Source organism: Cucurbita pepo, chromosome 9 (genome assembly GCF_057944985.1).
Source record: "Cucurbita pepo subsp. pepo isolate OVF chromosome 9, ASM5794498v1, whole genome shotgun sequence".
In the NCBI taxonomy this organism is placed as follows: domain Eukaryota; kingdom Viridiplantae; phylum Streptophyta; class Magnoliopsida; order Cucurbitales; family Cucurbitaceae; genus Cucurbita; species Cucurbita pepo.
Window position 1 is genome coordinate 2660326 of NC_141806.1, and position 24561 is coordinate 2684886.

The 24561-nt window shown below is 36.4% G+C and overlaps 4 protein-coding genes and 1 non-coding gene across 6 annotated transcripts; 4 read left to right on the forward strand and 1 right to left on the reverse strand.

Annotated features, from left to right (window-relative positions):
- The first annotated feature begins 385 nt into the window (after positions 1 to 385).
- On the forward strand, positions 386 to 4712 carry LOC111801411 (protein IQ-DOMAIN 3). 2 transcript variants are annotated; one of them, XM_023685404.2, is made up of 7 exons: positions 386 to 545; positions 677 to 841; positions 1134 to 1221; positions 1304 to 1600; positions 2027 to 2254; positions 2811 to 2930; positions 3762 to 4712. In XM_023685404.2, exons 3-7 carry the CDS (start codon positions 1168 to 1170, stop codon positions 4428 to 4430), a joined length of 1368 nt encoding a protein of 455 aa, XP_023541172.2. In that variant the 5' UTR covers positions 386 to 545; positions 677 to 841; positions 1134 to 1167; the 3' UTR covers positions 4431 to 4712. The 2 variants fall into 2 exon arrangements, with proteins under 2 accessions (XP_023541172.2, XP_023541173.2); XM_023685405.2 differs by lacking the exon at positions 677 to 841.
- A 1361-nt stretch (positions 4713 to 6073) lies between these two features.
- Positions 6074 to 9097, forward strand: LOC111801482 (mitochondrial import inner membrane translocase subunit TIM14-1). The gene is made up of 3 exons (XM_023685494.2): positions 6074 to 6232; positions 7529 to 7707; positions 8620 to 9097. Exons 1-3 carry the CDS (start codon positions 6230 to 6232, stop codon positions 8774 to 8776), a joined length of 339 nt encoding a protein of 112 aa, XP_023541262.1. The 5' UTR covers positions 6074 to 6229; the 3' UTR covers positions 8777 to 9097.
- A 2639-nt stretch (positions 9098 to 11736) lies between these two features.
- On the forward strand, positions 11737 to 20188 carry LOC111801480 (uncharacterized). The gene is made up of 8 exons (XM_023685492.2): positions 11737 to 12062; positions 12224 to 13389; positions 13940 to 14357; positions 15252 to 15396; positions 15590 to 15705; positions 15803 to 15881; positions 17227 to 17460; positions 19494 to 20188. The coding sequence occupies exons 2-8, from the start codon at positions 12270 to 12272 to the stop codon at positions 19848 to 19850; spliced, it is 2469 nt and encodes an 822-aa protein (XP_023541260.2). The 5' UTR covers positions 11737 to 12062; positions 12224 to 12269; the 3' UTR covers positions 19851 to 20188.
- Positions 20189 to 20918: 730 nt separating this feature from the next.
- Positions 20919 to 23446, reverse strand: LOC111801481 (ATP synthase subunit d, mitochondrial). The gene is made up of 5 exons (XM_023685493.2): positions 23188 to 23446; positions 22260 to 22341; positions 21538 to 21602; positions 21368 to 21454; positions 20919 to 21290 (listed from the first exon to the last, which is right to left on the reverse strand). Exons 1-5 carry the CDS (start codon positions 23356 to 23358, stop codon positions 21189 to 21191), a joined length of 507 nt encoding a protein of 168 aa, XP_023541261.1. The 5' UTR covers positions 23359 to 23446; the 3' UTR covers positions 20919 to 21188.
- A 721-nt stretch (positions 23447 to 24167) lies between these two features.
- TRNAY-GUA (transfer RNA tyrosine (anticodon GUA)) lies at positions 24168 to 24261 on the forward strand. The gene is made up of 2 exons: positions 24168 to 24204; positions 24226 to 24261. It is a non-coding gene; the product is annotated as a tRNA-Tyr (tRNA).
- The last annotated feature ends 300 nt before the right edge of the window (positions 24262 to 24561 follow it).

Genomic DNA, 24561 nt, shown 5'->3' on the forward strand with positions numbered 1-24561 from the left:
GCGAGGAAACCTTCGCGTAGAAGACGCGTTTTAAAACCTTGAGGGGAAGCCCGAAAGGGAAAGCTCAAAAAGGACAATATCTGCTAGCGGTGGATCTAGGTCGTTACAGTCATACCTTTCGTCTCCTCCGTCTCTATTGGATATGTTTTTGTCCCAACATATAAATTAGCCTAGGCGGATGCCAAATCGCTAGCCAGTATAACAATTTGTTAATAAAAAATCATATTTAAACGAAAATATAATTTTTTTTATTAAATAACTACTTTATAAATATGTTATTATGTTCGTAATTTAAAATCCATTAATTTAAATCCTCACCCGAACAAGAACAAACAAACAAAAAAAAAAAAAAAAAAGAGATAAATAGAGTTAGAATTTTGGTGGTATTTTGAGTTTGGATCACAAATTAATAAGAAAAAGGAAGCTCAGCCATGGAAGAAAAGAGTTCTAATTGTAACGACCAACGACATGAAAACCAACCAATCGCTTATAGTTATGGGATCGTGTCAATGGCGGAGCGAAAAGATGGTCAAATTCGCTTTCTGGTACGATTCAATTCCTTCGTTAAATTCTTCTTTGTGAAAATGGAGTAGCAGCCGAAATGTGATTCTGTTGCTACTGCTCGTGATTGATATTGAAGATGATGATGATGTTCTCTAAATAAACATTTTATCAGAATTCAACGACCCCTATTTGTTCCCCTGCTACCGCCAAAATCCGGAGACTCGTTCATTTTCCCAATCCCGCCTCTATTCTCTCGCTCTCTAGACCTGTTCTGATCGTTTTTCTGGGCGATATTTGTGCTTTTCAAGAGAAATTTTCTTTGAAGGTTCATGGATGGGTATTGATCTGATCGCTCGTTTCTTATGGATTTTATTTGTTTCTTCTGCCGTTGAGTTTATGTTTTGAGTTTCGTTTCATTAGAAAATCTCGGCATGACGATCGTTCTTTGGCTAAGATTTTCCAGTTTTTTGATATAGATGTTGCATCGTTTATTGATTGATTTCTAGGTCTTTTGATTGCTTTTTCTCGTAATTTGATGAACTGTTTCTATCTATGAAAAATCGATTGAGACGCCACAATTTATATTGCTATTTATGATCCTTTTCGCGTTTGGATATTCATCTGTTCAGATTAAGAGAAAGAAGACATATGAATGACTAGGAAATGGGGAAGAAAGGGGGTTGGTTTGCTGCAGTGAGGAAGGTTCTCAGTAACAAGGTCGAATGGAGCAACAACTTCTGTTAACTTATTAGTCATATGGAAATCTTCCTTTTAACTTATAGATATGTTATTTCAACAGATACAAGAAAGATCCAAGAAAAAATGGTTCCAAAGGGAGGAGAGTGTGGACACATTTGTGGAACCATCCCTGTTAGATGTTCCCGCAGAACCTCCTCCTATGGAAGATGATATCAATCAAACTAAGCCAGAGGATGAACCGAGCGAGCTTCCGCATTCCGAGGCGGTGGAGCCTGCTGTTGATGAAGCTCAGCTGGCTGTGGAGGATGAACATCTACCCAGTATTATACCCTGTAAGCCAGAAATGACTGAGGAAACAGGAGCTATTATTATTCAATCAGCCTTTCGTGGATATAAGGTACTTTATACTCCAGTTTACATGGAAGTTTGAGATGTTAAAGCGATTAGAATCATCTGTAACTGTTGTTAATGAAACAAACATGAATTTATGATTATTTCCAGCTATCTGTTCTTCAGAGATTTATAGAATTCATAACCAAATTTTATCTCTGAGTAGTTTATGAATTGGTACAATACACGAGCCAAGAGGTTATTTATAATTGATGTTGCTCTTTATTTGGAAATGGGAGATTTAGATACTGGAATCTGTATGCTCATTCACTTTTTTTGTTGCTATTCATAACATCATGAAAGCATTCTTCGATATCGTTCACCTCTATCCCGGATTTGAAAGAGATTTTCTTCTGCTGGATATTGAAAAGCATTGGCAATGATTTGCATCATGATATTCTCGGAGTGTTTATGAATGATTTTTACCATACAGGCGAGGAAAGTATCAAGGGGTCTCAAAGCGATAATGAGATTGAGGTCGTTGGTACAAGGCCACTCTGTGAAACGGCAGGTGGCCTCTACTTTAAAAAGTATGCAAACTCTTGCACATGTACAGTCAGAGGTTCGTGCAAGGAGAGTAAGAATGTCTGAAGAAAATCAGGATTTCCAACGGCAACTTTGTAACAAACGTGAGAAAGATCATGAGAAATTCAGAACTTCTGTAAGTCTGTTGCTATGGCCGTATGAACTTATGCCGCCTGTTTTACCTTTCTTGTTGGTACTTAAATAAATTGTTCCAAGTTGCCAAGTGTATACACATTTTTGTGAGATCCCACATCGGTTGGAGAAGAGAACAAAACACCCTTTATAAGGGTGTGGAAACCTCTCCCTAGTAGACGCCTTTTAAAAACCTTGAGAGGAAGTCCGAAAGGAAAAGTCGAAGAGGACAATATTTGCTAGCCGTGGGCTTGGCTGTTGCATATTTCTTCCATACATATAATATACAAACATGTACGCAAGGTCCAAATTTAAACCAAAGATCTATTATCATCATGCAGGGATGTTTTTCTTTTCTTTTTAGTTTCTTCTTTTTGTTGAACAATAAAGTATCATTGATCAACTGTTGTTCTTTGCAGTTACTTTATGCTTTCTGCTTATCTAAGAAAAATTGTGAAATCGAACTTCAAGTAGTGTAGATGGGTTTTAATTAAAATAATGCTGTTCTTTTGACCTTCTATTCTTTATTGTAATTTGCAACCATTATACTTGCACTACAGATGGATGATGTCTGGAATCGTAGCACGCATTCTAAAGCACAAATGGAAGCCAAACTATTGAACAGGCAAGAGGCCGCAACAAGAAGAGAACGAGCTTTGGCTTATGCTCATTCGCATCAGGTACAACAATTTCATTTTTCTTTAGCTATAGTAGTTGTGAGATCCCACATCTGTTGGGGGAAGAGAACGAAACATTCTTTATAAGCGTGTGGAAACCTCTCCCTAGTAGACGCGTTTTGAAAACGTTGAGAGGAAGCCTGGAAAGAAAGGCCCAAGAGGACAATATCTGCTAGCGGTGGGTTTGGGCTGTTACAAATGGTATTAGAGTCAGACATCAAGCGATGTGCCAGCGATGAGGCTGAGCCCCAAAGGGGGATGGACACGAGGCGGTATACTAGCAAAGACGCTGGCCCTGAAAGGGGGTGGATTGGGGGGTCCCATATCGATTGGAGAAGGAAAAGAGTGCCAGCATGGATGCTAGGTCCCAAGGGGGGTGGATTGTAAGATCCCACATCGGTTGGAGAAGGAAAAGAGTGCCAGCATGGATGCTAGGTCCCAAGGGGGGTGGATTTTAAGATCCCACATCGGTTGGAGAGTGGAACAAAGCATTCTTTATAAGGGTGTGAAAACCTTTCCCTAGTAGACGCGTTTTAAAAACCTTGAGGGGAAGCCCAAAAGGGAAAGCCCAAAGAAGACATTATCTACTAACGGTGAGGTTGGACCGTCACAATTTCTTTCGGATAGTTTAGAAAGAATTTGCTGGCACCAAATATATTATCTCACTTCACTAGCTTTTATATAAACATCAGATGGTTATAGCAACTCCTTGCAGTTTAGTTGTTGCTTTCTATTATCAGAATGTTGAAAGAATGCTCATAATAGGATCGAGTACCGATCCCTTTTAGAATGTCACATGGAAATAAGTTTTGATCCTAACACCCATTGTTTCAGCGAACATGGAAGAGTTCTTCAAAAACTACAACCCATTCTGTCATGGATTCAAACAATCCCTACTGGGGCTGGAGTTGGTTGGAGAGATGGATGGCAGCTCGCCCATGGGAACTCCAAAGCACAGCCGATCACCCAGATCACATTTCTGTCACAAACGTCCCAACTCATGCATCTACAATCGACATAATCCAAGTTTATGCTCGTCGCGATCCGAACCCCCCTACGAAGCCTTCTCCAAGGACTCCTACTAGCCAAAAGCCAAGCCAAGTGCATAGGCATCAGTCACCTTCCATTCCTAGAGCATTATCTTCATCATCTAGCAAAAAGAAAACAAATGTAGCCAACTTAAAGGTAGGCAGCTGGAGTGGGGATGATGACATGAGAAGCCCCGTGAGTGTCAACTCAAAGCTCACCCGGAGGCACAGTATAGGAGGGTCATCATTCAGGGATGACATAAGCATTGCCAGTTTACCTTCAGTTTCGAGTTACACGCCAACGTCGAAGACAGCTGCTAAGGCTCGGTCCCGGTTGGCGAGTCCATCTGTGACACTGAAGAAAGAGGCAATGGAAAAAGGATCTGCAAAGAAGCGGCTCTCCATTACAGGTTCCCCTGCTAAACCAAGGAGGCTATCAAGTCCTCCCATTGTGAATAGTAGCCAAGTACATTAAAAAGCTGAGGAAGTTAGCAGCAGAGAGAGGTTAGCCAAGTCCTCCCATAGGCTCGATGATCCATGCTTTTACACCATCTGCTTTCTGCAGCAGTTTCTACTTACCAAAGTGAGTGAGGAAATATATATATATATATATGTGTGTGTGTTTCTTGCTAGTGCCGACCATCAGCGTTTTGAGTGTCGTTTTCTTTTTTCCTTTTTTTTTTTCATACCATTTCTCTTCCTGAAATTCTTATTTGAATGTTATAAGATTTGTTTATTTATTGAAACCATTTGTAAATCTGTTTGTCTTTTGTAAATTGTGAGGATTCTTGTTTTGTTTGTATTCGACTGGTTTATGTTGTACCTGTCAATGTATCCCTTCACTTTTTTGGGGAGTCTTAGTATGAATAATAATATAAGAGTCTATTCTTTAATTAAGGGCTATCTCTATTTATTATTTCAAATGTACCCTTTTTTGTATTCTTTAGGGGCTAAATTAATAAAAAAAATGCGTTCAAACTTTTGTATTTTGTCTTAAAAAAACACGCTCTTAAATGAAAACTTTAAAAAGTTTCATTAATATTATTGAATTTTTTTAAAAAAAAAAATTCAAAAAATACCCATGAAACCCTTTACCTTTATAAAAAAAATTTAAATTTCTTACTGTAATGAGTTGAGTAGAGGCAATGATGTCGACATGAGGGACAACGATATGCTTGATAAAGGGTCCGGTAGGGCCCCTGGCCTTAATCTCGAAAGTCGAAAGAAGTTTGGTCACACTCTGAACTTAAGTCCATCTATGTGAAAGATGAAAGTTAGCCAAATTTGGCGTTAATCTACACCTGTCAAATTAGAAATGCCGTAAAATGTACCTTAAGGGAGACATAATGTCAAGACATGGTGTTAGCTCCCCTTCACCCTTGGGCTTGTGACCAAAGTGAGTTACATGTGGGTCAGAGTGAGGGTGGGCGTTGCGAGACGAGTGTTTCAGACGACTTCCTTTGAAATATGTCTTACAAGAATAGTGTTGAATAGTACGAGTGTGCTGACATTGTGCCCTCGCCCATGTGTGGGATATTGGATTATGCACCCGTTATCTGGTACGGAGTTCATAAATGATATGACATGGACATGAGAGAGTCTAATGCTTCGATAGAACCTGGATAGATGGATGTTCAGGATGTTCCCATGTTATGAACGAAACATATGTTCGTTCTTGATAGTATGTCCAAGCGAGCTGACACCCAGAAATTGGGATGACATCCTGATATGTGAGCTATATTGTTGATGGAATGCGATGTTGCATGTGAGAGACCTTGACCCCGAGTAGAGAACGAGTTGAATGACTTGGTTTAGTGTAGAGGCAAGTCGGTTAAGTCACGGACGATTGAACATGCACTAAGCGGTATGTGTGGTCAAAGAATTTCGCAAAAGTTGTGTTCAATTGGCAAAGACAATCTCACCCGCCCACGATACGTCGAAGACAAAGCCACGAAAACAGGCGAAAAATGAATATAGCCTTTCGGTTTCCCTCAAGGCTTGTTGTGAGCGTGTCAAGATCACGATGTAGCACGTTGAAAATGTAAGATCGTGATACTAACACCAACCCAAATAAAACAAATTATTTCAAAATTTTAAAAAAAAAAAAAACTTATTTTTATCAATGTCGCCTGAAAAGTGAAAACCACAGGTCCATTGCTTCGTCATTGCAGTTCCGAGAAAACCGAATCGGGTTCGCCTCTGAATCGAAGAAAGGGATGCGGATTTCTGGATGAAAATTTCACATTCTCTCGTCTGTCACTGGATTTCACTCAAATGGTGAGCAAAACTCCACTCCTCGATCCACTTCTCTTTTTCAATCTCTGTGTATCTGTAGGTTTCATTAGGCACCAAGCATCTAAGCTTCTGAATCTGATTATCTCTGTCTACTTCGTTTCTATGTTATTATGCTTCGCATATATCTTTAGGTTGTGATTTTTTGGATGTTAATTTTGAATTGGAGTTATGCTTCTTTTATTGGACGTTAGCGTAAATCATTTCAATTTTCCCCTTCAAATTTTATAGTCTAGATGATTGATTAAGGTTCCACGTTACTGTTATTTTCTTGAGAGTTGATTTTGGCTGAGTTTTAGCCATCATTTTATTGACGATTTTCTAGGTTAAGCTTCCCAAGCCATTAATCTGCAATTCGATGCATAATATACTAAAATGGAATCACTGCATCTTTCAATACTGATTTAGGCTGTTTTACAATACTTTTCTTTTAGTTGTAAGTTGTAACTTTGACTGGATTACTTCACAATAACAAAAGGATCTTGGATTTTAGTGATAGAACTCGATATTACTTATCGTTGTCCGAACTGGGCAAGGATTAGATTGCTCCTGCTCTTATAAACTTAGGCTGTCTCAGTTTACAAAGGCACACCTTCTTTCTTCCATAAACTTCCTAGTGATCCCATTGTTCAAGATTATTTTACATCGCATGACTTAGTTACAAAATGTGCCCCTTCTAAGTTCCTAACTAACTCACAATCTGTAACAGCCCCAAGGCCACGGTTAGCAGATATTGTCTGTTTTAACCCGTTACATATCGCTGTCAGTCTCACGGTAAAACGCATCTACTAGGGAGAGGTTTCCACACGAATGCTTTGTTGCGAGAGTGTTTTTGGCTCTAATAGGGGTTGCGAGAGGGAAGATCTCACAATCCACCCTCCTTGGCACACCGCCCGGTGTCTGGCTCTGATACCATTTGTAACAGCCCAAGCCCACCGCAGTAGATACTGTTCGCTTTAGTTCGTTATGTATCACCGTCAGCCTCACGGTTTTAAAACGCTTCAATTAGGGAGAGGTTCCCACAGCCTTATAAGGAATGCTTTGTTCCCCTCTCCAACCGATGTAGGATCTCACACAATCTAAGCTCCACCTCCCATAACTCGTTTCATTTGATTAACAGTTATTATTAGTGGCCAATCAAAAAGAATTGAGGATATGGGTATCAAGCTTTACCTTTTCAGCACTTATTTGGATATGTAATTGGCATTTATGTTGATCTGCGAGTTCCAACTTCCAAGTTCTGTTGTTAATAAGACTAACAAACTTCTAGGTGTGCATTAGGCTACACCATTCCTCGCAGGTCTTGCGGTAGCTGCTGCAGCTCTTGCTGGTAGATATGGAATTCGAGCTTGGCAAGCATTCAAGACACGGCCACCACAAGCCAGATCACGCAAATTCTATGAAGGTGGTTTCAATCCTACGATGACAAAGAGGGAAGCAGCTCTTATTCTTGGTGTTAGGTAGTACTCCAACGTACTTGAATTTGTCCTTCGTGAATAAATAAGCTAACTTTTGCTAATTTTGGATTTGCATCTTATGCCTTTTAAAAACTTAATGAACGCAGTTAATGGTCATTTCATATCTCATGCATATTTACGAAACAGAATCCTTTACATAAGGCCCCATTTGAAAATGATTTTGTTTTTAGATTTTTGCTTTTGTTTCTTACACTTTTTATTATGGTTTCACCTTTCTTAGAAAAACATTTTAATTCTTAGTCAAATTCCAAAAGCAAATAAGTTTATCAACTATTTTTTTTAGTTTTCAAAATTTAAAAGGTAGATAACAAAAGAATGCAAGTAAAAGTAGTGTTGTAGGCTTAATTTGTAAAAAAAACCAAAGGCTTTCAAACTTCAAGTCAACCACTGCAAAGAAAAAGGTTTTTAAAACTCGTTTTAGAAATTTGGTCAAGAATTCAGTCTTCTTATGAAAGTTAAAACTCTTTGTAAATAAGTTGCGATCAAAATCTTCAAAAACCAAGTAGTTTTCAAATGGACCTAAATTAATGCCTGGTCATTTAAGATTGATCTTCATTCTTTCTAATCCTTCTATTCTGGTTGAGGCTCTGCTTTACATTTCCCTCTAAGAAGGATGAAGAACTTTGCTTTTTCATTTCTTCTTTTCCTTCCATTTAATTATTAGATCTACATAATTAGTTTGGAGTACAGAGATCAGTGAGACACCAACAAGATAATTGGTTTGAATGTTTCAATGAAATGATTGTGAAATTATTCTTAGTAGAGCAATGCTTCTGTACTAACTTCTTCACTATGAATATGTTGTTGAATGAAAGAGCACTGTGGTGACATATCTTCCTTTGTTTATCAATTACTTTCTAGGGATTGACCAAATTTATCCTTGATTTCTAACAGAGAAAATACACCTCCAGAAAAGATTAAGGAAGCACATAGAAGGGTAATGATAGCAAACCATCCCGATGCTGGTGGCAGCCATTATCTTGCTTCCAAGATCAATGAAGCCAAGGATGTCCTGCTCGGAAAATCTAAAGGCAGCCCATCGGCATTTTAATGAGGTGTGCTCCTTGAAATCATTATCAAACATGAACACTATTATAGTTAGACTTGAAGCTTATTTTCATAATTGTTGTCATCGAAAGAATGTTGATCTTTCATGACATCCTCCATGACTAGTTTTCTGGATGCGTTTACTTTAGAGATTTTTTATTTTTCTGTTTCCAGTTTTGAGTAACTTTGAATTTGTACAGAAACCTTTGTCAACTATCTGTTTTCTCTTCTGAACATGGATTATTGATTGGTTGATATTGTTTCAGTCATTGGATTCTCAGATATTCATTTGGAGAATACTATGTGGGATATGTTTTTTTTTTTTTTTTTTTTTTTTTTACTTGTTGAAATTGTCACAATCATAAGGATTGTCTTTGGTATTTTAATTTAGAACTAAAGACATTGTTGCTTTGATTGGACGCCTTCTTGTTGAATTTGTTTTGTTTCTTAGAAAACGAAGGTTAAATTGCAACTTTGGTCCCCATCGTTTGAAGAAAGTTAGAATTTAGTCTCTACAATATTCAAATATTAGCACAAGTCCATATAGTTTTCTGAAATGATCGTAAATAGTTCTTACTGTTGGGACTATTTATGAAGTTTTATCAAATTACGAGGACAAAAATTTAAATAATTATAAGGTAATGTAACAGTTCAAGTCGCCGGTGAAAGGTTTTCACCCCTTTATAAAGATTCAATCGATGTGGGATCTTACAATCCATCTCTCATTGAGGCACACATGTTCATTGTCGGACTCTAATATCATTTATAACAACTGCTCATGTCCACTGCTAACAAATATTATTTGTTTTGGCCCGTTACATATCGTCGTTAGCTTTACGGTTCTAAAACGTGTCTACTAAGGAGACGTGTTCACACCTTTAATAGGGATACTTTGTTCTCTCTTCAACCAATATAGAATTTCACAGGTAATCCTTGACCGACCAATTACACGGATCGTTTTCATCTTCAACTCTCGAATCCACCCCTTTGATACGACTTTACTTGGACGAGTTATGTATAACCGTGCCCTTAAGCTCTAAGAATCCTCGAGTTGAGTTGTCTTAGGATAAAATGTTGATCAAATAATTAAAAGACCCATTAGATCGAAACGACAATTTAATTTAAACAATCATGCCATAATAAAATTCCTAATATTATATTCATTAAAACCATTTCGGACTTGAAACAAAAACTACATTCTAATTAAATGTGAGACCCATCACATAAACAAAAATTAAACGCTATTAATTCTAATTATTGAGATTCCTTCATTAATTTTGTTCGAATAAAAAATTAAATGTTAAGTAAACGTTGGCATAATTAGTTAATAAGGGAGGTTTCGTTTATTCCCCTTAATCATTATCCAAAAATAATAAATATACGTGGAGCTCTCTACGATAAGAACGTGTCTCTCCCCCACTAATATTCTTACACGTGGATCTGAATTTCATATGTGTACTCTCTCGTTCGGTGCATTATTATTTATTAAATTATTCTTTAGCCCTCCTACTTTAGTTTCCTTTCAATTCTATCCCCCTACTTTTATAAATTATATTACAGACCCTAAGAGTAACAAAAAAATTTAATAATTAAATTTAGGATTTTGTAGGGATATTTTTTTTTTCATAAATAATTTCTATTTTTCATTATAATTTCAATTAAAAAAAATATAAAACACTCTAATAAAAAAAATATTAATTATAATAAGCCAGTAGACGGTTAAGCCATCTGAGTTCTAGACCTTACGTTTTAGTATCATTCTCTCTCCTTTGCTCCAAGGGTATCTGTCCATCAGTACTATTCGTGACGCTTACCTATATTAATTATAATCAGCTTATTCAGTAGACTGTTAAGCCATCGAGTCCTAGACCTTACATCTTAGTGTCCTAACTCGGGTATCTGTCCATCGGTACCATTCGGGACGTTTACCTAGCCAACATTTAGATCCAGCTCTACCCAAACTTTTCTGGTCTACCTCACTTGTCCGACGCTAAATAGGGAATAACTCAATGCCAAAGGAAGATATTCTGTACGGATGCTATTTCGAGGATGAAAGCATTAAATGTATAAATGTAAGATTCTTTTTTCGTGGATTTTATGATTTAATCAATTTGTATCCAATTATCATAATAATAAGTATTATTAACATTAATACGAACCTGCAAAAGTGTAATTAAGTGAACGTTTGGGGAATATAATAAATAAAAGAAGTGGAGGGACCGGAATGCAAAATATAAAAAGTATTTAAAATCCATTAAATAAAGATATGGATAAGGATTGAATTAAAAAAATTAAATTAATTGAGAACAAAAAAACCGGACTGAGAGCCCAATGTTTAAAGCTTCCTCTCCCATCCTACAAAGCCCTTATGTCAGCTTTTAGCTTTTTTTTTTTCCTTATTTATTTATTATTTATCCTTTAAAAACAAACATTTTCCAAAAATATAAAATAAAAACAAATAATTTAGTAAAATATCCATTAAACAATTTTGTAATATTATTATAAATCAAAGTGAAATAATTATTAATATATATATAGATCGACATATTATATGGACGATATATTAAACATACGAATGGTATGAAATTTACATTTTTAACCTCTTGATTAATGATATATTTAAATTGTTGGATGAACAATTTACGTGTCTAAACATCGTTTATTTCAGATATAGTACAAACAGACATTCGAGTCAGTGATATGTTGTTCTATCTACGATCAATTTTCGTCCGATATTTTAAAAAATTTATATTTTAAAGATAATTTTGAAACGTTTATATTCCATGGGACTCGAGATATTTGTAGGGGTAAATTTGTAATTTTGTATTTAATTGAGAAAAAAAATGTGATATTTGTGTTTAGGTATGATTATTTAAGTTAATGTTGATTTTTTTTTTAAAAATTTATAAAAAGAATAAATAATATAATTAAAAAAAAAAAAAAAAACACACAAAAAGAAAATAAAAAACGATAGGCTTTCCGGTCTTCAACTGCTGGCTCCTTCTCCTTCTGCTTCGTCTGCCACTCGTCTCTCTCGGTTTCGAACACAAAGCATAAACCAAACCCATTGCTCAAATTCCACTCGTCTCCTTCTCCACTTTTCCTTCGATTCCTCTGCTTCAATGGCGAGCTAGAACTCTCTTCTTTCTGTTTCTTTCTGTTGCACAAATGGACTGCTCCTGATTCCTGCCGAAATGTGTGATACGAATCGATTTCAACTCCGTCTGTTTGGGTTTTGTCGCTTTCGGATTCAATTATCAATCTCTTTCATCGCTTCTCCACACCGCCTGGTAATGATTTGTTTTTAGGATTGCTTGATTGAGACTTTCATCTACTATTGTACTTCTTCTCTCTCTTTTTTTTTTTTTTTTTTTCCTGAATTTATTGTTGTTGTTGTTGTTGCTGCTGCTGTGTGTGAATGGTGTTTGGATTTCTGTTGTTTGTGGAGCAGTCCGGCGATTTCGTTGAAGATTTGTGTAGTTTAGGAGTTTTTAGTTATGGTGTCTGCTAATGACCCAATCGAATCCTTTTTCAACTCGATTCAAGTCGTTAAAGAAGCGCTTTCTCCTGTTGAATTTGGCTTCCGGAAAGTGGCTAAAGATCTTGAGTACTGTTTCCCGAGGCATAATAATGAAGAGAATTTTACTAGATTGATTTTGCGACCTAAGGATGAGGATAAGAAGAGCGAAGGTGAGATCTGTGGTACGAAAAAGCGGGGTCCGTCTGTCGTTAGAGATAAGCAGAAACAAGGCCTATTGATTAAGGTTCCAGTAAAGGCTTTATTTGGAAATTTGTCGCAGAGTAATGGAAATTCGGAGGCTTCTGAGAATGCTTTGAAAGAGGAAGATTTGGCTAAGGAGAAGGCCTCTTGTGCAAACTGCTTGCAGTTTGCAGTCTCTTGGTCTCTATTGGTTAACACTGTCGTTCAGGCACTTCCCCGTCCTTTTAAAACAATTAAGAAGCGATTACAGAAAACGGATGAGGAAGAAAAGGTAGGTTTGTGCATGAAGCAAAAAGTTTTACGCGAGTCAAAACAGAGGCAAAAGGAGAAGCATCATACTAATCCATTGCAAGAAAGTTTGAGGCACGATGAAGGCAAACTTGTGCCATTTGAATGCTTAATTGGTTTTGTTTTTGATCAGTTGACACAAAATCTTCATAAGTTTGACCCGGACGGGGCAGGAAATGTTGATGAAAGCAGTGATAGTTCCCCACAATCACCATTGCCCCCTCTGATTGATCATTTCAAGGCTGTGGCAAGCATTTGGGAAGGTCGAAAAGCAGAAGTAAATGGGTTTTTTGGGAACTTGCGGTTTGCAAGAGTTGGAGGTGTCCCATCAGGCATGGTGGGAGTCAGTTCTACTGTGAACGAGGGGGATGATGGGGTCTCTGCTCAGAATAGGGAAGAAACTAGTGGCATTTCACCACAGAAGCTAGCGAGTGGTATCCTTAGCATTCCTCTGTCTAACGTTGAACGCTTGCGATCCACATTGTCTACCGTGTCGTTGACAGAGCTTATTGAGCTTTTACCACATGTTGGGCGGTCTTCTAAAGATTATCCAGATAAGAAGAAGCTGATCTCAGTTCAGGACTTCTTCAGATACACAGAGGCCGAAGGTATGCACAAACAATTTGTATTATTTTGCGTTAAATATAGTACTTTGAGGGTTTAAAGTTTTTTGAAGTAATTATCTTGCCATTGTTATGTTTTAATTAACTTATACATGCATTGACTCTGACATTTCTTAACTATATTATTTTTTGAACTTTTGCTCTAGATTGAGGAGAATCCAGGGATCTAAATGATTGATCAAGAATTTGTCAATTTTTATGTCTCTAAGGTTCTACTGAGTTTTGTTTTGTCATATCAAGGAAGGCAATTATAAGCCTGCATCTGTAATGACAACTAATGATCTCCAATAGTCATAAGTGAAAAAATTGATGTAGTTCGGCTTTTGATGCCTCCAGGACCATTGTGTGGAATGTAGATATTCTCTGAGTAATTTCATCTTCAGTCTCTCCCTTTCCGGGTTTTTTTCTTCTTTCTTTCTTAGCATGAGCTCCGATGCTCGATGCATGCATATCACACTCTTCTACTAACACCCATTTACCCTGTACTTAATTTGAGTGAAAAAAAAAGGCTTACCAACTTAATGCTCTTATACAGGAAAGAGGTTCTTTGAGGAGCTGGATAGGGACGGTGATGGCCAAGTGAATATGGAGGATCTTGAAATTGCAATTAGAAAGAGAAAATTGCCCAAACGATATGCTCGGGAGTTCATGAATCGCACTAGAAGTCACATGTTTTCAAAGTCATTTGGTTGGAAGCAATTTTTGTCCTTCATGGAACAGAAGGAACCAACCATTCTACGTGCATATACTTCTCTCTGTCTGAGCAAGTCGGGGACTTTGCAAAAAAGTGAAATATTGGCATCACTTAAGAATGCTGGACTCCCAGCCAATGAAGACAATGCTGTTGCTATGATGCGATTTCTGAATGCAGACACAGAAGAATCTATCTCATATGGACATTTCCGAAATTTTATGCTTCTTCTTCCTTCAGATCGACTGCAGGAAGATCCACGGTAAGATGGATTTTTTATTTGACATGCTGAGGTACATCTCATGGTCAGACTTTTTAACAGTTGCTCGAGTTTCAATCAACTTTTAATATAAGAAAGAAATAAAGGAAGAAAAATAAGCTTTTAGCTGTTTTCTTGGAGAAATTGAAGCTTATTAGCTGAAAAGAGTCAACTTAGTCTACTTGGATAGTAAATATTTTCTTGAAATAACCGTATCGAGTGCACAGTTAAAATGGTACCGGACGTAAGATTTTGGATTTTATCCTATTTATTGTTGGAAAGAATCCTCTAATGTGAGTCAATATCTATGTATTTGGAAACAGTAAATGTTGATGTGTTGGCTTGCTTTTGAGAATTTTGATATTTCCAAGTGCCCTTCATGCCGTATGGAAATTTATAATTTATGATGGCTCTTTGTTTTAAGAGCCCATCATGCAACTGATGATTAACTTCTTACCCCATATTGTTTCCTAGTTGGTTCTTTTTTTTTTTCTTTTCTTTTTTAAATATTTAATGGAAAGACCAACTTTCATTTATCAGATGAAAGTATAAATGGGAAAGGATCATACAATAAACAAGCCTTGAGCCAGAAGCTCACAAGGGACTCTACTTGTTGAGAATTAACATTATAGATTAATTTCAACTACTATAATTGCTATCTGTGATTTTGTGCTTTGGTCATAATTATATGATATCTTAGCTTAAAGGTATATGTTCTATCTTGTGTGGCTGGTTTTCACTTTTCTTATGACCGTCTTAAAATTGGTTACGTGTATTTGCTGGTAGCCAACGCTTAGAACTTTCTCTTATTTTTATTTTTTATTGAGCATGAATTTAGGATTTAGTTATGTTTTACCAAGATCTTTAACTTTATAAATTCTTCGATAATGGTTGCAGGAGTATCTGGTTTGAAGCTGCTACAGTTGTTGCTGTTCCACCACCCGTGGAAATACCTGCTGGCAGCGTTCTAAGATCTGCATTGGCTGGTGGCCTTTCTTGTGCTCTGTCTACTTCTTTAATGTTCCCAATCGATACAATCAAGGCAAATTCTTTGATCCAATTCTAACAAATCTTGCTTAAAAAATTTCCTCGTCTTAGCATGATATACGTTTTTAATGAAAGTATTATTTTTTTGTTCTTTTGAGTTCAGACTTGCATGTTTGATGGTTTGACTGTCCTCAACAGTATGCTCATATTCACTTTTTTTTCTTTTTTTTCTTTTTTGTGGGTTTTAGACTCGCGTACAGGCATCAACGTTGACTTTCCCTGAAATCATATCCAGGATTCCACAGATTGGTGTGCGAGGTCTATACCGCGGTTCTATTCCTGCCATTTTAGGACAGTTTTCAAGGTTATTTTCTTATCACCAAAGCAACATAAATTGCATAGAGTTTTTTGGTGTACCATATTCATATCAAACTCTTGATGCTTTCTCTTTAATCTTGTAGTCATGGATTACGAACTGGAATATTTGAAGCAACTAAACTTCTTTTGATAAATGTAGCTCCAACACTCCCAGACATACAGGTAATTTTTAGATTTCACTGTCTGGTTATTATTCTTTTACTTCTATAAGATACAATATTCTTATAGGCACATAAAAGTTCAATACCATTTCAAAATTCATTTTTACTCTTTAACTTTCCTCCCATTCTTGTACAAATAAGAAGCATTTTTCTTAATTTACAATGTTACAAAGAGAAGCTTAAGTATCCAAATCACAACATTGGGAACAGAGTGTTTATGGAAAGAAGAGAAGAAAAACTAATCTTTTTGGAGAGGTTCAACCAATTATGGGCACATAAAGTTCAACCCTGTTTCTCTATAGCTTTCCCCTAAAAAATGTTCCAATTTCTTCCTTTTCAAATCTCTCCCAGATGGAAGTAGATTAACTGTCTTATTTTAGGATTGAAACCTGGACTAAGCAAAGATTGAAGAATGATACAAGAGTCTAGACCAGGGACGGCTAGTATTTTATTTTATTTTATTTTTAATAATTTTACTGTCAGCAAAAAAATACCAAAAAAAGCATCGGCATATTTTCCAGCAACTACCAATGCTAAAATATTTCACGTTCACAAGGGAATCTCCACAACCTCTTTCCAACAAGGGTCACTGCTCCTCATATGTATGTTTCCCGTATCTCACCTCCATAGTATCTCAATAATGAAACAGACGATCAAATCACCAGGTGAAAGCCTTTCTTCCATATCCTCCCAATAAACTCCTCAGTTTCTTAATATGTTTGGCTGGTTTGGTTGGGGTTTTGAACATATTCAAATCAAGAGGTAGGAATCCCAGTTCAAGAATAATAGTGTTGCTTGTCCTTTGGAGAGGCTTCTCTATATATTCAGCCTGGTCTTGATCTTTACCTCAGCTAGGTTGCTTTTGATTTTTCTTACACCCTTCCCCTTGGATATTTTATTTGGACCTTCATTATAAGTTGTTCGTGTATTAAAAATGGTGGGTATGACATGCAGCTTCATGTATCTCTATGGTATGCGCATCTTGCATCCATAAAATTTAATGTCCCTGTGGAAATGTTCATTTCCGATCTTAATATATCTTTCTTGCTGGCATAAGATTTTAACATCTGCTCATCTTGAAGGCGAAAACTATGTGGTTATTTTAGTTCCTTTATTTTGATTATACATAAACTCACCATCTTCTCTAGTTTATAAGTCTTGATTAAGTGGCTAGATTATTTTGGGCAAGATGTTAAGAAAGCTATGATGCACGCTCTTCTGCATAAGATATGCCCATATTACAGACTCAAGTGTCTCCATTTCTTCATTCAATTTAGGATGTGTTCTGAGAGCTATTATGATTGCATCTTGGGCTCTTATAGTTAATGGCTCAGTATTTCTTGTAGGTTCAATCCCTCGCATCGTTCTGGAGTACATTTTTGGGTACTGCAGTGCGGATCCCATGTGAGGTATTAAAGCAGAGGTTGCAAGCAGGACTCTTTGACAATGTAGGCCAGGCAATTCTCGGGACTTGGAACCAAGATGGCCTAAAGGGATTCTTCCGTGGGACCGGTGCCACTCTTTGTAGGGAAGTTCCATTCTATGTTGCCGGCATGGGACTTTATGCTGAATCCAAAAAGGTATGTATTTATAATCCATTTATTAACCTCCTTTCAATATTAATCTTCGATTACATTTTTCCCACAGCATTCCTTTGTTGTTATCTATTTACTCATCTTTTTTAGTTCTATGGTCGGACCATCTGAGATTCTTAGACAAATAGCAATAAAATATAGCTCCACCCCACCTAATCCATCTTTCTGGGAAACGGGACACCAACTTGGCCTAAGACTCATATTAAGTCACCGTTTCTGAATTCTATCTATTTCATCAAGACTCTATGACAACACAGTTTATACAAAGAACTTTTAACATTTTTTTGGTACTTCCCCCCCGTTATTGGCGCAGCTATATTTTCCATAAGGCAGCGTCTCATATTTACTAAGTGGGAGAACAAATACAATTAAAAGTATTACACTTCGTATGAGCACTACCACTATCACCTATCTTCTTTAGAATTAATCCGAACCCCAAGTACAATTAGTAGCTGGAATTGTTATTGGAACTTCTCTTCATTTTTTCTGGTAAGCTTCTTCCCAGCACAAAACTCCAAATGGCTATGTTCTCCTCCCAAATATCTTTCTTCACTACTCGTCTCTTATAGAGACAAAATCTAGAAAAAATAAATGCATAGGAGGATATGATGTTCTCCTCATTTTCAATCTAAGTGAGGAACGTTCATCAAAGAGTAGTCTTAAAGTTTTAGAATAGTCTTCCAAGGGCTGATATAGCTTTCCTTTAATGTCGAACCGATCATAAATTTCTTGCCATACATGCTGATATCATTCCAATATACCCATCCCTCCACTGGAATCCTCCAAACCCACTTTACAAACAAGGCTCCATCGTGTTCTTTAAGTTACCAAGACCTAGACCACCTTTTTCCTGATGTAGAATCATATTTCTCCCATTAACTAAATGTCTAATATTATTCTCTATACCTCCACCAAAATAAAATCCCTGGAATTCCTTTCAGATTCAACGCAATTGTTTTAGGATAAAAGGTTGAAAGGTTGGGAAAAAGGTTGAAGTTTTTTCGTCTTTCCAATTTTCTTAGCTCATTTTCTTCAATTGATTTCTAAAATTCTTTGCTCTTGAGTACTCCTTCCAAAAAACTCTTGAGGAACAGCCGACACGTGCAGCCACAGAAGCCACTCTTTCCATATTGATATTATCTCAAGCAACTCGCTTTTCATCTTCAAACTTTTAGATCTGTGGGGCCATTTCAAAAACCTTGGTCCCTTGAAGAGAATCATTCTTTAATCATTCGTAAGAAAATAATAGTATCTCATTAAACAGAAATGAATATGAATATTATGCATTGTATTTCAAACCCCTCAACTTACCTATTCCTTTTACCTTGAGTTAAGAATTAGCTTAAAACAATCACCTATCAACCGAACGAGGAAAGAAGAAAGCAAATCTCTTGCCTAGCCCCTAGAAGCCTCCAGGGCCCAGCCACAGTGTTTGTCTGTTTGAATGGTGTAGGAAAAGGAAAAGTTGCTATTAGTAGGGATGCGTCTTGGTCTTGACCCTTGGAAAAATGCTGAATTCATAATCTCATCGGATCATTATTAGGATTGTAGAAGTTGAAAAGTTTCTCCTCTATAACAAGAAAGATATTTCCTTGTATAAGAAGTATTCCCAGTGGAGTAGGATAAGACAATTCAATTAACTTAAGGTAAAGCATTGGCTTTTACAACTCGTAACCCGATTTGACGTAATTAACTAAAGGAGGAAAATACACAAAGTGATTAAATAAACACCAGCAAAAAGGAAGCTATTTGTTTGCCATGGAAAAAAAACTACTATCCCCCAAGGGTAATTTCATTCTGTTGGCAAATCTTGGGTATCTTTTACCAATCCTTTGGCTTGGATCCTTGTCCCCTCTTGTATATATTTCTTACATTTTTGCTATGAAATTTGTGTTTCCTATCAAAGAAAAATGGAAAAGGGAAAACTTAACGCCTCAAAGAGCAAGATATACGGTTGTCCACAATTTACCCATTCGCATATTGACAAGTTTTTTTTTTTCTTTCTGTTTGTTCAAAAGGCTGCTGAAAAACTTCTTTCACGGGAACTGGAACCATGGGAAACAATTGCAGTCGGAGCATTGTCAGGTGGCCTCGCTGCTGTTGTTACCACACCTTTCGACGTAATGAAAACAAGAATGATGACAGCGCAGGGTCGATCAGTTTCAATGTCGTTTGTTTTCATTTCAATTCTTCGCCACGAGGGCCCCATCGGCTTGTTCAAAGGAGCATTGCCCAGGTTCTTCTGGATCGCCCCCTTAGGAGCCATGAACTTTGCAGGCTATGAACTAGCAAGGAAAGCAATGGACAAAAATGAAGAGCTAGCAGCAGCTCAACAATTGTCTCAAAAGAAAGCAGCAGCAGCTGGTTCTGGTTAAAACTCTCACCCCCTTTTTTGGATCATACATATCTTCCTTCATGAGGCCGTGGTTTTGAGGCATCATCGTCGACGTAAAACCCGCAACTCTCTGTGGTTCTTCTGGGATTTCCTTTTCCTCGCTATATTTTTACAGAAATCGGTTGGATTTTCATGTTTGTTTCAATCTAACTTCTTTTAGCTTTTCATTTTTTTTTTTCTTGTGGAGACATTTGAGCTTCCCTTTCTCTGGCTATTTAGATTAAAAAGAAAAAAAATACATGCCTAGTGTATTTTTGCCCGAACAAGTTCCAAGGTGCACATTTTTGTACATTTATGCCACGCCCCTTCTGTTTTCCACGATATTCTACTACTTTTACATGGATATATACATGTTTTTTAGTGTACGTATCAACATGATTGAATTATGCCTTGATTGCTTATACATATAATTGCTTTCATACAATGAGAAGTTTGAAGTTTCACATTACTGTCTGTTCATGCCATTTCAGTGATGCTACATTTTGTTCATAGAAACCGACCCAAAAACCGACTCTCAACTGACGAGGTTTGAAAATGTGAACTCTTTGTTAATTTGTAAGAGTTCAGCTTATTCTCAACATTCTAAACTCCTAACTCCGTTCCATAACTCAAGCTCTGAGAAGGAAGAGATAAGAGGGCCTATGGAGAATGTGGTCAAAAATCCATAATAAAGTCCGACCACAACGACCGAATTGATTATCTTCATGCATAAGGATACTAGATTACCTAGTATAAAAGATTTTTAAATCATCACAAACAAATAGATTAATATATATTATAATTTTTTCACTTTTTATACATATAAAATATAAAAATAGAAACAGATAGACTAAAAACGACATCTCTTATCTCAATGACACCATAAGGATATTAAATGAACGGAATTGAGATATGGATGAAATATAATGAAATATTAAATGAATGGAATTGAGATATGGATGAAATATAATGAAATAGAGCCACTTTGAGGTTCTCTATGAAATGAGGCATGGTAAGGAGCCACTACGAAAATCTCTTTATTAATATCAGAATGATAAAGAAAACTTGCTGAAATAACACAATAATCTCATTAAAAAAAAATGCATTTGCTATGATAATGTACCACGAGTGATTTGGAACTCTCACAACATCATCTCAAGGAAAATCTCAGTATCTCTAATCAATTTTGTCAACGTGATTTGGAAAGCAAATGCACCCAAATTGGAGGAGAACTATCTTGTTTGTTTTATTACTGACCAAACAGCTGCAGCAAAACAAGACCCGGAAGATTTACGAAATTAAATTGTGAAACTTTGGCACTTCAACCAGTAATTTGCGGTCAATAGCCCCAGTAGTCGTTTCGGATTTCATCGTCGAATTTCTTCCTCAGCTCAGGATGCTTCTCGAAGTACTCGTCAGCAGTCATGGTGCTGATCTTTTTCTGATGAGAACAACAAGCAGTGAGGATTCATCATTCCTAAAAAAGGGGAAATCAAGTGAGCTATTCTTGTCTATTACCTTCATTTCTTGAACTTCAACAATCTCCTTCTCCAACCGCTCAGACTCCTTCAGGGATTTCACTTCAGCTTCCTTCAATTCTACCAGCTGCCACATGAACAATAAATCAAGCGCCTAGCGGGGAGCTACAAAGAGATATACTAAGATATAACTACATATGTGGTGCTTACCAACGCATCAAATTTAGGTTTGTACTGCGGAGTCACTGTGTCTACAAATTTGGGGACCTCAATGCCTAAAAAGGAAGCAGGTCAACCGATGGCGTAATGATAAAAAAAAAAAGCAATCAATCATAAGGGCATTGCTTTGTACATTAATGACAGTCCAAAACCATGCTTAATCTGTCCCCGAATCTTGATGACATAGTCTGGTCTCATGAGAGTGAAAGGGGAAAGCTAAAATTCATAGCCAGCCTTATTATTTACCACGCAAACGTTACAACGACAAGATTTTCAGGCTATTAGAACGAGTGCTTCAGAAGACATTTAAGTTACACCAACTAAAAGGCCAAATGTGTTCCAATATAAAAGAAAATGCTGTAAATACTTCAATCACAGGATTTCCCCCAACACGATCATCGGTGGTGAACATGAACAAGTAATAGGATAGTGTGACATCCACTGAGACAAAAGGGCCACTTAAAAAATTTAGTGACAGATTTACCAATGCGCCCCAGAAGTCTACATCCAAAATTCTCAAATTATACAATGTACTTATTGTACGATTGTGGTTCCGAAAGACTACTTAGTCAAGAAAAGTTATCATTGAGAATCCAAATTAGAGAAGTATCACAGGTAAGCCAGGTGCTGAAAAAATCACAATATTGCCTCATAATATTGCACAGAAAAATCGAAGTATGAACTTGAAAAGACAAGTGAATCAGAGAGCATACTGTCATAAGCCTCTTTGTACATGTCCACCAAGCGGGATCCAATTCCCTTTCTGTAATATTCCCAGTCTATGGGCTCTGGTTCCTGAACGGAGATAAACAGTTTAAAAATAATGCAAATCTTGAAAGTATTGAGCAGAGTAATTAAGGCAGCCCAATAGAGTACTTCATTCTATCTACGGCCACAAAATTAAAAGCACGCCTTAGTCATGAATATGAAAATTTTGTTGACTGATACAAAAGAAAAGCACAAAATTAACACGATTATTTTACGATCAATCGATTCGGCTTCCAATTGCACTTCTTTTTCTGAAAAAACAACTATTTCATTACGAACAAAAGAGTGATTTAAGCCTATAAATCATAGGAGAAGCATTAGCATCTTACTATGAGCTATGTTCCAACACTCCCAGTTGCACAAACTGTATGAAATGGGTATTCCAGACCAGATACCAATACATATGATTTGCCATTTCGTATAAAATAGACATAGCCCAGCCAATTTTACGAGAGACATTAGAATTGCTGTAATAATGAATCATATATCATGTTCCTGTCATCTTATGTATCTAACAGTTTCTAGATCCAAACAAGTTGAAAATGTTGGCTTTACAACGAGAAACATTTCTGTTTTCTAAATTCCATTCTTCTCCGAACGATCTTCCTTCGATAATACCACAAGTAAATCAACATTCCCCTATTTACGACCCATAATAAACGAAATATTGCGATTGTAGTTAGTAAACAACTCCGGATTCACAAGAAATGAAGGAAATTAAACATAAGAACAAAAAACAAATTCCGAAAAACACAATCTCAAACACTCAAGCCAAACAAAAATCAAATCCACTTCAACAAGAATCAATTCAGATAAAAACAAAGATCCAGCGACTACGAAAACAGCGAAAGAAAAAAACAAGAATTTCTGGACCTGGCTGAACTTGGTCTGGAGAGATGAGTTAACCTCCTCGAAGGCTCGGCGAAGGGATGAGAACTCCTTGCGAGCCTCATCGGAGACCAAAAGCTTGGCCATGCCATCCCAATCGATGTTCTTGGATGCTTTGAAGGCAACATCGGTCACTTTCTTGACGGTACCGCTCATTTTTCCGCCGGATTTCGCAGAGGAAAGAAAATCAATGGGAACTGCAAGAGGGGAATTCGTTGAGAGCTCAAAACACAGATATCGGCGTCTATTCTTCTACTCTTTGTCTGAGTCTCTGAGAACTGGTTCCGAATCTTGGGCTGCTGCTCTTGGTTTGGGCCTCTCGGCCCATCACCAAAACTTTTTGGGCCTTTCATAGAAATTCAAATCGTAGCCCAATAAATAAATAAATAAATAAATATATATATATATATATATATATATATATATATATATATATATATGAGCTAGAAATTTTTTAGACCAATCCGAATATCAAATTCGTGTAATACGAATAGAGTTCACAACTCAATCCAACCCAACCCTCTATTTTCGAGTTGAATAGGGTTGAGTTGTCGGGTCTTTTCTGTCTATTATATTAATTTAATAACTAAAATCTCATGACCGGCAAATATCAAATATTCTTGGATTAAAATGTTAAATTTTTTTAATAGTTCTTAATAATCTTAAAAATAAATTATATTTGACTAGATTGTAACACTATTTTTTAGGCTAATTAGAAATATTATTCCTAGTTGATTTTTTTTTTTCCCTAATTTGGACATTAATCTTTTGATTTTATATTATTTATAATAAACCATAATAAAAATAGTACAATCAGACCATAATAAAACATCAAAGAGACAAACAATAATTAAAAAAAATTAAATAAAAACAAACAATAAAAATATTAATAAAAAATTCGAAATCTGTTCGGCTTTGCCTTGGAAGATTTAAAATAAAATTAAAAATTAATTTCATCAACAAAACCGACCTTAGCTCAGTTGGTAGAGCGGAGGACTGTAGTGGGTATCAAATCCTGAAGTAATCCTTAGGTCGCTGGTTCGAATCCGGCAGGTCGGATTTTTTTTTCTCCCTTGTTTTATTTTATTCTTTTATAAGAATTATGATAATTTTCCATTTTCTTTTAAACTGCATTTAATTGGTTAGAATTATTTAATAAAAATAAAATAACTAGCAAAAATTAATTAGGTAAATGTGAGAATTCATTTGATTCTCAAGTATTCTATAGGAATTAATTTAAATATTCACAATATAATTATTTCAATATTGCATTTACTTTAATGATTTAAATGCACGTTTGTTCATATGACCTCAACAACTCATTCGGTTGAGTTAGATTTTTTCTTCAGTTTTGGGTTA